At 38.4% G+C, this 11,461-nt stretch overlaps 2 protein-coding genes across 2 annotated transcripts; both read left to right on the forward strand.

The window, feature by feature from the left end:
* The first annotated feature begins 551 nt into the window (after positions 1-551).
* On the forward strand, positions 552-5,857 carry LOC131264452 (uncharacterized). Its single transcript, XM_058266752.1, has 5 exons — positions 552-786; positions 3,570-3,921; positions 3,991-4,385; positions 4,451-4,572; positions 4,649-5,857. Exons 1-5 carry the CDS (start codon positions 552-554, stop codon positions 5,417-5,419), a joined length of 1,875 nt encoding a protein of 624 aa, XP_058122735.1. The 3' UTR covers positions 5,420-5,857.
* Positions 5,858-10,463: 4,606 nt separating this feature from the next.
* On the forward strand, positions 10,464-11,366 carry LOC131266026 (PITH domain-containing protein GA19395). Its single transcript, XM_058268364.1, has 3 exons — positions 10,464-10,724; positions 10,790-11,016; positions 11,128-11,366. Exons 1-3 carry the CDS (start codon positions 10,530-10,532, stop codon positions 11,336-11,338), a joined length of 633 nt encoding a protein of 210 aa, XP_058124347.1. The 5' UTR covers positions 10,464-10,529; the 3' UTR covers positions 11,339-11,366.
* Positions 11,367-11,461: the final 95 nt, after the last annotated feature.

Raw genomic sequence — 11,461 nt, forward strand, 5'->3', positions numbered from 1 at the left:
TGATATCGATTCAATTCACATCCCATTTCTCCGCAATGTCGATGGTCGGATGTTGCTAGGAACGTAATATCAAGCTGAGCAACAATATGACAATTTATGGCAACGGTTAACCAACAATCCTGAATGTACATCTAGGAAAACTGTTGACTAACTCTGTACACAAGGACGGATTACAATCAGCAAACAGTTATCTATTATTAGTGGTATTAACATATATTTGTTATTCACATTAATGTAACTTAGTATGATCACATTAATCTTACTACTTTTTGTTCGAGCAATCAATCCTGATCTACTTAAGTGCATTGTGCATTGGCTTCGTTCAGGCTCTTTTTTTGGTGTTAGATACACAATGTAATGGAAATATAATAAATTGCATTTGTAATTTCTCACTTGAATTATTAAAAAATATAATGTAAGTTATGAATATAACTCTACATATTTCGTAGAATCCTTTGAACAACAAACACCCTTTTGAACAGGTCACGCAAGTAAAAATGGTCAGCAGTGTGAAAAGAAAAATGTACATCAAAAGGTGTACCTTGGTGGTAATGGGGTTCATTTTTGGTGTATATTTGAGTGCTCCCTGTGCCTTTGCTAGTGAAGATGAATCTCCTGTTGTAAGCTACATCAATAGTGAGGTATTAGGAAGGAAAATTATACCCTATCTCGCCTCTGTTCAGCTTGATGAAAACATTCCAGAGCAGTATCGTTCGGCAACCAAAGCGATAGCAAAGCTGTGGGAAGAATACCGCACACATTTTCAAGGATATAGCACAGTCAAAGGTAAGCCTCATAAGTACGTTGATTTAAAAAATAAAACAAAATTTTATGTAATGCCTTCACGTAAGGTGTTATTGTAAATATTACCTTCCCCAACAAAACATTGTGCTTGCGGATTTATGTTATGTTTTTATGTTAGATGATTAAATCATTGTTAATTTATCAAAATTTGAGATAAAGCCAGTGGTGGATTAACAAACTAGGAGGCCCCACGCGGGAAATCAAACGGGGCTCCCTTTGATCAATCTTTAGGTTTTGATTTTTACAAATATTATATTTAAGCGATGCATCGGCCGCCTAGTCCTAGTCTTTTTTGTTCATTTATTCAAGATTGAGGTGTGTATGCAGGATTTAATTACGTCATATTGTTTCTTTTACTCAAAAAATTATGTGTTTTTTACAATTCGAGGAATAGTTAAGACTATCAAATTATTTTTAAAAGATTTATTTATTTACAAATAATGCAAACATAAAATTGAAACTATGGTACAGGCAGAATGAAAATTCAGATATTAATATATTCAAATAAACGAAACATTCCTCGCTTGTAAATCCTAAAGTAAGTGTAAGTTCTAAATATTTTTTTTATGACACATTTATGATGTCTGTTGCATCAATATTATCTAAAAATTCCCGTTCTTTATAAAGTATTGCTAAACTATTCAATTTTGTTTCACCCATCGAATTACGCAAATAGGTTGTTACCCTTTTCAAAACAGAAAACGATCTTTCTCCTGAGGAATTCGAATTGGTATAGTTAATAAAATTTTTAGATTTACCTCAATGTTTGGAAAAGTGCAGGTCATTTCTTCGTTCACACGGTATTATATTATTTTAAGAAAGAAGCTCGTTTAATTTTTCTTGTACATTTTGGAAACCAACTGCTACATTATTTTCTTTAATAAACAATCAAAATTGTTCGATTTTATCCTCCTAATAATTTACATCAATGTAATTTGCGTAAACTTCTTTTAATTTTACACAGTTATATTATCGCAAATGCTAAAGAAGGTATTGACTCTGAAATCATTCAGATTTTTGTCTGTTCCTTTTCGAATTCGCTCATTCGAATCAAACGATAAGCCAGTTATTCTTGTAGCTTCCCTTTCGATTTCATCAAAATTAGTTCTGAAATTATTTACAAAATGTTTGAAAGATCGAAGTAAAATTGACCATTTTTTTATTTCGCATTCTACGGATTGTAGTGACGTATTGATCGCATTCATACATTGCAAAATTCTATTCCAGATTATGGTCATTGAATGAATTTCAAATTTAGATATTTTTATTAACAATGATTTTGCCTTAATATTAAATATTTTATTTAACGCTTCCCGGATTTGCTGAAATCCAGCTTTGAATGCTGCAATTATTTGTGTGATCCACATTGCCCTCGGGGCCCCCAGATGGGTCGGGGCCCCCCACGGCCGCTTAGTACGCTTACCGTTAGAGACGCTGCTGGATAAAGCATTTAAAAATTTGAGCCCTAGTGTTTGATTTTGGAGACTAAGTTACATGATTGTTGAACAATATTTTCAATCTAATCCCTTTCCAAAGGGTTCCTTTTTTGTTATTCTTTAGAGACTAAATTGTACCCAAACGCTAAAATGTTCAAACATTACAAGGGATGGATCGAGTCGAGTACATACGACTATCATGCAAAACATTTTCCGTGTGAGCAATTATGCCAAAATTCGTAGATGACGAAAGTTTTTCAAACTTTTAAGTTAGGACTTCCCAACACTTTCGTTGCTGTTCCGATTTTAAATAAAATGGTACTTCGGAACTACCCATTGGCTTATGTACTCATCATATTGGCAATTCAAATTCAGAGCAAAGCATTCCGCTATGCAAAGAATCGTAGCTCTTTCTAAGAATGGTCTATTGAAAAATTTCGATTATCATCTACCTAAAACTTTTAAAATTTTATCAATTTTATTCAGGTCGTAGACAGAATATTTCGCAAAAGGCTGTTAGAGTCCTTCTTAGCCAGCACACTTAAGTTTTTTACAAAATTAATCAAAATCAAAAAAGAATAGGAAATTTTAACTGAATTCAGGGACGGAGGGTCCGCGACAGCCGGTTAGAAAATCGACCCATGAGCGCCGGGGCTCCCCTGTACGAGAGGACTGACTATCCACGTACAAAAGGGAAAACTTTCTTTCATTAGGTTTCTACGGGTTAATGGTAAAACCGCCAGTACCGTCCAGTTTTAATATGTCACACATTCTGAGAAGCCTATAGCATGTTGAGTCCTAAAAGCAAAGGAGTTTGTAGTATAATTAGTTTCTTCTGATGTACCAATAGTTTTTTTTCTATGTTTTGTGTGTGTTGTTACAATGTTACTCTACGTTTCTTTTTATTTTCTCCATGCACTTGGTATTCTCAACGCTATGTACAAGCTAGCATTCAATCGATCGATTTTTTCCTCTTTTGTTTGCACATACACCCTAGTATTGCATTGTAATGCAATTCTTGTATATAGTAAACGGCGACACATCTGCATGTATTTGGCTGGAATTAGTATTCGCCTTTTTACCTTGGTGTCCTCTGAAGTCTTGCTATGATGAGCTCTCTGTGCATATTTTATAATACAAATGATATATTTACTCGCTGCAATTTCCATTGATTATTTAGTAGTTCCAGTTCAAGTCCGATAGCATTTGAATTGCAAGATACTAATTTATCGAGATCTGTTAGTATTCAAAGAGGTTTTAATATTGTACTTGTTTGTTTTTTTTTTAATTAACTTAATTGTTTTTTCTTTCTTTTCTTTCACTTAACAGATGTTCCGTTTACGTTAATAGTACCAGACAAAATCGATGCAGGAGCGTTGGATAGAAGTGAATTTAAAACCCAAGAGTTTTTGTTTGAACATACAGTACCTGGGGCACTAATTGAAGTGAAAGATCAAAACACTTATATCAATTTGAATCAACGTCCCGTTCATATCAACTTGTCCTGCATTGATATGTTAATGGCTTACGAAATCAACGAAAGTGCCAAAGTACTCACGAAACGCAACATCACCGAACATCTTAGCCTGGTGTTTATAGTGGGCAACCTTACAGATTCTGGCAACCACAGCGTATCCGCCAACACTAAGCTTAATAAACGCAATATTAAGGAAAACAACAGGTAATGTGGCCTTTTATCGGGAAAACGTAAATCCATTTTAATCCCCTCGTTTGCTTCTTCATATTACAGATACAATGAGCCACAGCGTTTGGAGATGAAAAATGTAACCAAAGAGCAAGTTACCAGCAAAGAAAATCGAATTGGCCAAAATTTAATGAACTTTCTAGCCAGTATGAAATCGGGAACAAAAGTATTTCAGCATTTCTTCTCCAGTTCCAATCTTAGCCAGCTGGCAGATCACAGCGCTTACATGGTGTTTATACCATCAGACACCGCATTCCAGCGATGGCATCCAATCGACTGGGGTTTTTATCCCTTTAGTGTACAGGAATTCACAGACACGGTTCTTCGGAATCACTTAGTGCGAGTTAAACAGCCGCTACGCATGGCAGATCTGCGTGCGACTTCTACAGAACACAGATTCAAAACTCTTGGCGGGGAATACGTCGTACTTAAGAGTAAACGTGAGTGACGGCAAATAAACTGTAAGCATAAACTCGACATGTACCATTTTTTCTTCCACTTGTAGCATCTCCCAATGTGAACAACGTCAGCATCCTTTCCGATTACACACTCTCTAATGGCATCGAAGTTTACATTCTTTCAGAAGTCCTTTTCGTATCGGAGGCAATTGTGTCACGCCTCCATCAGGTAAGTAGTCACACGGATTTTTATTTCAAAACCGACGAACTGCTTTACTAATGAAACTTTTTTTTACATTTTCAAGATGCACAAAGATAAAGAAACACCCCCTTTGTTGGCCTTTCCGTGGTTTGGGGCACAATTTCTTTCCCATTCGTTCTTGGCACTGGAAAGAGACACACGATTCACGCAAATAACTCGATTTCTCAATACGGCAGATATAGCTCAATTCATTTCTGGCTCTAACTATACGTTCTTCGTACCCACGGACGAAGCCTTTGAGCGCTACAGCTTCGATTTACTCCCGGACAACGTGCTAGCCTCGGAAAAAGGAGTAAAAATGCTGCTAAATCATTTCATTCGCGGCCGACTGTACGATCGTGACTTAAAAGATGACGAAGTTATGGAAACGGTTGGAGGGATGCCTATAAAAATTCAGCGATCTTTCGAGAACGTCGTCCGCGTTAATAGTGCCCGTATTGTGGAATCGGAGGTGTTTGTTTATAACCTCGGAACTATGTTCTACGTAGACGACGTATTATATCCAAATCTTCTAAGGGATGAAGTCAAAATAATCACTAACTTTCGTAATGTCGATGGAAACGTTCCAGATACTGTCGCAGGTATTGACGGTTTCACAACCGACCAAATTCCCGTTGGAACTGATCGGCCACTGTCCTCCACTTTTCGAGCTTTAATTGGGCTTCTCACTACCAGTGCCGATGTTGAGTTTATACCAGCGGAGGTTACCGAGCGAGCTAAATTAAGTAATGGCGAACAATTAAAGCTAAATTACGAAGAAATCATAACTCCCAAGGCTCTTCCTCTGAACTATTTTTTTAATCCCAAAAAATAGAATTTTCTTATTTAGCAACTAATTCACATTTATTATTTTGATTCTCCATTAGAATAAAGTTTTCGAAAATGATTTTAACTATTTTGTTTAAATAAAATCTAGAAAGCCTCTAAAACAGTTATGAAGACTACAAATGTTGTTATCAAACCCGTCTGCATTTAAACATGCATCATAGACCTTGAATCCCAATAATGAGCTAAACAGAACAAAAATGTAAAACAACTATATGATTGCCATCCAACCTAGCAACTAAGCCCAGGAATCTCATTAAGTTAAGTTAAGCATAGCCGTTTAGTTATTCATTTTCGATTTGGTATACATTAAAAAAAAAAATGGTTATAGATATTGTTCAAAATCGGTAGTGTTTGAATACATCGGATAACCAAGAAAACAAATAAATTTAAAAGCAATTTGATCACAATGCAAACATACACAGAAGAACGGTGAACAATTATAACATTTATATGATAAATTCGAAAAAAAATTTACTTCTCCTTAATCACAAGAAATATCCGAAATCAAACGGTTATTTTTTATTATTTAAAAATCATTATTTGCGTGTGACCCCAGGTCTAACCGTGCGCTAAACATCCCTACAACACTTCTGCGACCGAAATGTGCTCACCGGAAATGTCAAAGTAATATTACCCCGTGTGACAGGCGGCTGAACTCCAAACAAAAAAAATGTCCATACAAAATGAATGTGATATTTTCTTCTGGTACTCGGGGTCCACACTGCAGCGCGACGTGCCGTTTCAAAAGTAGCCCAGTTTCGGCAGAACAATCGCGCAAGCCAAGCGCGACAGAGGTAGGGGAGTATGTGGAAATATGTATCACATTGGGGCGCAAACTCGGCTAAAATTTTTTGATGAATTTTGAGGTAGTAATGCATGATATTTGTTTAGCTACGTATTTTATGCACCCTGAGTGAGTTTGGCGCTTCTACATTAGAAATTCACTGAGAAAACAAACTTAAACAGACAACGACGATATGTTGCCCCGCCGTAGGAGGTATATATTTCTCCGTCATCTCCTACTTGTTGAAGAGCAGTTTGTTTACGTTTCGGCACCCAAAAAAACGTTGGTAAAAATATTATTAAATGAATTACATTTGTGAAGGCTAAAAATAAGTAGTACAACGAAAAATCCGATGTTTCGTGGATAATATTGCTCGTTTTGTTCGCGTTTGTGATTCGGTTTGTTTACGTTTTGTCCAGCTGTCGGTTTGTTTACGTTTCAAATTGACATTTGACAAGAGCTAGCGCGACGACGAAATTTTCGCTGCTTCTACACTAGCGCGATTTGTGCGACATTTTTTTTGTATGGAGTTCTGCCGCCTGTCATGCGACGTCGCGTTTCGTGACGGGACGTCACGCTGTAGTGTGGACCCCGAGGTAGAAGATAGAAGGATATTTTCTTCTAGTAAAAGGATGCTCGAGATATTGTTCGAAAAACGTTCTTCGCGCGAAAAAACGTCCTACTTTTTAGTGTGGGAGCGAAAAAAATGTAGCACGGGGTCCACACTACAGCGCGACGTCCCGTTTCAAAAGTAGCCCAGTTTCGGCAGAACAATCGCGCAAGCCAAGCGCGACAGAGGTAGTAGAGTATGTGGAAATATGTATCACATTGGGGCGCAAACTCGGCTTAAACTTTTTATTGAATTTAGAGGTAGTAATGCATGATATTTGTTTAGCTACGTATTTAATGCACCCTGAGAGAGTTTGGTGCTTCCACATTTGAAATTCACTGAGAAAACAAACTTAAACAGACAACGACGATATTTTGGCCCGCCGTAGAAGGTATATATTTCCACATCATCTCCTACTTGTTGAAGAGCAGTTTGTTTACGTTTCGGCACCCGAAAAAACGTTGGTAAAAATATCAATTAAAACGGAGTTTGATAACTGAATTTCATTTGTGAAGACTAAAAATAAGTAGTACAACGAAAAATCCGATGTTTCGTGGAGAATATTGCTAGTTTTGTTCGCGTTTGTGTTTCGGTTTGTTTACGTTTTGTCCACTATACTGAGTACCAACGGATTATTTTGCCCGTGGAACTCACGGTTTAGAAGCATCTCGGTAAGTAACCACCCAACTGGCGAATTTTGTCTCGTTATCATATCGTTACCATCTCGTTTGTTAATTTTCGATCTCCATAACGAGACAAAGTGTTGCACCAAAAAAGGGGGTGGGGTGCAACATTCAATCGGTTATTTTGTGGTGGTGTTAGTGCCAAACAGAGGATACGAATGTGTGCGTGCTATTTCACCCTAATGGCACGCACACAACTATATAATCCATTTCGGATGTCAAATGAGACGGAGAAGACGGTGTTGTATTCTGCTCGAGCCGCCAACGCGGAAATTTTTATTTTTCGTAGAATTCCTCCGCTTCTTCAACATTCTGCTCTCCCAAGGGCGGCTTCTTCCTCCGGTGTTATTTCTGTTGAACGAAACAAACTAAGGAATAGAATTAGTGAATCGCTGTTATAAATGGTTATGATTTTGCACTACCACTTTGTTTACTTACCGATTCTAAGATCCGGCCAACGCATTCGTGGACGATCGAACTCCCCATCCGTTTCCCGGACCAGATCGCACATGAGCTGACACTGTTCCCGACTTGTTGATGGATCCTGTTAGTTTCCGTTTAGACGCCATGAACATTGAAAATTCAACACACTCTTGAAGGAACAACACTTAACACTTTTTCACTCGACTGTTCTAGCGCTGGATGTTTCGCAGACTGAAAACTTAATCGCGTCGCGATTGACAGTTGGTGCGTGGTGGCATTCATACAGACGACCTTTTTTATTCTCTACATGATTGACCGACATAAAGTGCACCAACACACATTCGGGTTGCTGTGCAGTGTGGGAATGCTACACGATCGACTCCGCTATTGTAATGTGTCAGACTGAAAGGGAAGATGTGAAAGGGCAGATGTGACTTCTCCCCTAGCACACCGATTCATCATTAGAACGAGAAGGAAGACAAAGTGTGCAAGAGAAAGCTGACAGTTCTGGACTCGCGGGGGTAGGAATCTGTGGAAACGGGGCAATGTTGCATGTCGCCGTCAGTTGGGCAGTGTGATAGAGCAACATCATGACCGTTTATAACAGCGATTCGTGAAATTCATTTCCTTTGTTTGTTTCGTTCAACATAAATAACAGCGGAGGAAGAAGCCGCCCTTAGTGCTCCGGGAGAGCAGAGTGTAGAAGTAGAGTCCGAATTTAATGAAGAATATAAATTTCCGCGTCGACGGATTGCGCAGAACACAACACTGTTTTCTCATTTGATATCCGAAACGCATTATATAAATGTGTGGGTCCGCTATTGCAATGTGTCAGACTGAAAGAGAAGATGTGACTTCTCCCCTAGCACACCGGTTCATCATTAAAATGAGAAGGAAGACAAAGTGTGCAAGAGAAAGCTGACAGTTCTGGACACGCGGGGGTAGGAATCTGTGGAAACGGGGCAATGTTGCATGTCGCCGTCAGTTGGGGATGGCCTGCTGAGTGTATCAACGGTGTTGCACATCGTTTGAAAAGTGTGGGCCAATGAGGGGTGGAAACAGGTGGAGACGGGAGAGACGTAGACGTGACACGGAATTTTGAGTTACCGCTGCCACCTGGGCTGACGGCGACATGCAACATTGCCCCGTTTCCACAGATTCCTACCCCCGCGTGTCCAGAACTGTCAGCTTTCTCTTGCACACTTTGACTTCCTTCTAATAGGATCCATCAACAAGTCGAGAACAATGTCAGCTCATGTGTTAGAATCGGTAAGTAAACAAAGTGGTAGTGCAAAATCATAACCATTTATAACAGCGATTCACTAATTCTATTCCTTGGTTTGTTTCGTTCAATAGAAATAACACCGGAGGAAGAAGCCGCCCTTGGGAGAGCAGAATGTTGAAGAAGCGGAGGAGTTCGACGAAAAATAAAAATTTCCGCGTTGGCGGCTCGAGCAAAATACAACACCGTCTTCTTCGTCTCAATTGACATCCGAAATGGATTACATAGTTGTGTGCGTGCCATTATGGTGAAATAGCACGGACACATTCGTAACCTCTGTTTGGCACTAACACCACCACAAAATAACCGATTGAATGTTGCATCCCCACCCCTTTTTTGGTGCAACACTTTGTCTCGTTATGGAGATCGAAAATTAACAAACGAGATGATAACGATATGATAACGAGACAAAATTCGCCAGTTGGGTCCTGCTTCAACCTTCGACCCTGGATTTTCGTACTCATTCTTTTGGGACTTAGTCAATTTTTCATACAGTTTTCATTTTGCAAAACTTAAAGAAATAACGTCGATTTGATCAATGACCAACAAATTGGTTCAATTTCAAACATATTGTAAAACTAATCAGATTAAACGTAGTAAAAAAGAATGTCCATAATGCACTTTAAATGATTTCAGCACATTTTACAACATTAATAAACATAGAAAAGAGATTATGCGTTCGATTCCATCATTTTCAATATGATTTACGTCCATGTATTTGAAAATAACAATGAAAATCAAATTCACACTTCGACCAGATTTTCAATCACTCCGTGCTAAGCCAAACCGCCTACATTATTATGGGATTTGGTTGTTCTGTGGACAAAGTTTATTGCGGGTGGATAAATTATTTTTATCACCGATTTTTCATGCAATTGTTAAATAGGCGAAACCTCAACCACGTACAAAAAAACATTATCTAATTTAACAAAATTTAGGACTCACGCCGTGTAGGACGTTTTCGCAGTCATTCTACTTCGTCCTGCTTCCCATACAAAAGTGATGTTTGATGTTTGTTTCACGTACCACGTTTTTAAGGACAATTTTCTCAAAATCGTCTAGCGGGCAGAAGGAAATGTCTAGCGTAGTATAGCAGTCATGACGATGCTATGAGCTCACCTTGTGCAGGACACACTTTGCTGAACAACTGTCAACTGTCAACTGTCAATATATTTCCTGAGGGAATGCCATATACTTGAGATACTTTTACCTTCTAACTAAACGTACCTAGATATGTTTTGGCAAATGTTCCAGGATTGCTTTGCAGTGCTCTAGTTAAAGAAGGAAATTACATATCAGAAATCGTTTTGAAGAATGCCGCACGGACATTCTCATAGCGCAGGCTGCGGACATGAAGCCCTTGGCATTGAAAATGAACTCGAAGTTGGCATACAGTATAGTTTGTATGAGAAAATTGATATGAACAACTTGGAATGTTTGAATGAAGAGTTGGAAGGCTCCGGGAAAACCGTATTTAAATCGTATTGTGACAGATTGAATCGCGAAAAGGCATGCTGTTGTATTTTTAATAGGAATAGGATGGAAATTATTTAAAATTTCCTCTTTGTCCGCAGTTCGTTAGAAGTGATGCAGACGAAGAGCTCCTGTTCAACATACCATTTACGGGAAACGTGAAGCTTAAAGGAGTCATCATAATCGGTGCGGACGATGATACACATCCGAAAAAAATGAGGTTGTTCAAGAATCGTCCTAAAATGACATTCGATGATGCAGCAGTCATTGCAGATCAGGAATTCGACCTAGAACGAGATACGCACGGCGTAATAGAGTATTCAACAAAGTGAGTAAAATGCAAATGTGCATGTGCTAAAGTTTCACTAAATTGTATCGAACTGAGAAAATAATTAACACTTCTGCATTCAACATTTCCTTTGGTTATGCCGTCTATTAGGGTAGTGTCATTTGCAAACGTGCATCATCTGTCCATTCATATACCATGTAACTACGGAAACGATTCTACGACGGTTTACTACATTGGACTGAAGGGGGAATTCAGTGAGGCGCAACACCATGGCGTTACAATTTGTACCTACGAGTCTCGACCAAATGTATCCGACCATAAAAATAGTCTCTTCGACTCGGTAAACCACCAAATTCAGTAATAAACTACTCCGATGTTGTTAAAATTTATATTTTTACTTTTATTTACGTAATTATCCGAAACTGAATCATATATAGTTAACGAATAAGAGAACACCCTAGATTCGTCAGATGAATAATGTTCT

This window comes from Anopheles coustani, chromosome 2 (assembly GCF_943734705.1).
Source record: "Anopheles coustani chromosome 2, idAnoCousDA_361_x.2, whole genome shotgun sequence".
In the NCBI taxonomy this organism is placed as follows: Eukaryota; Metazoa; Arthropoda; class Insecta; order Diptera; family Culicidae; genus Anopheles; species Anopheles coustani.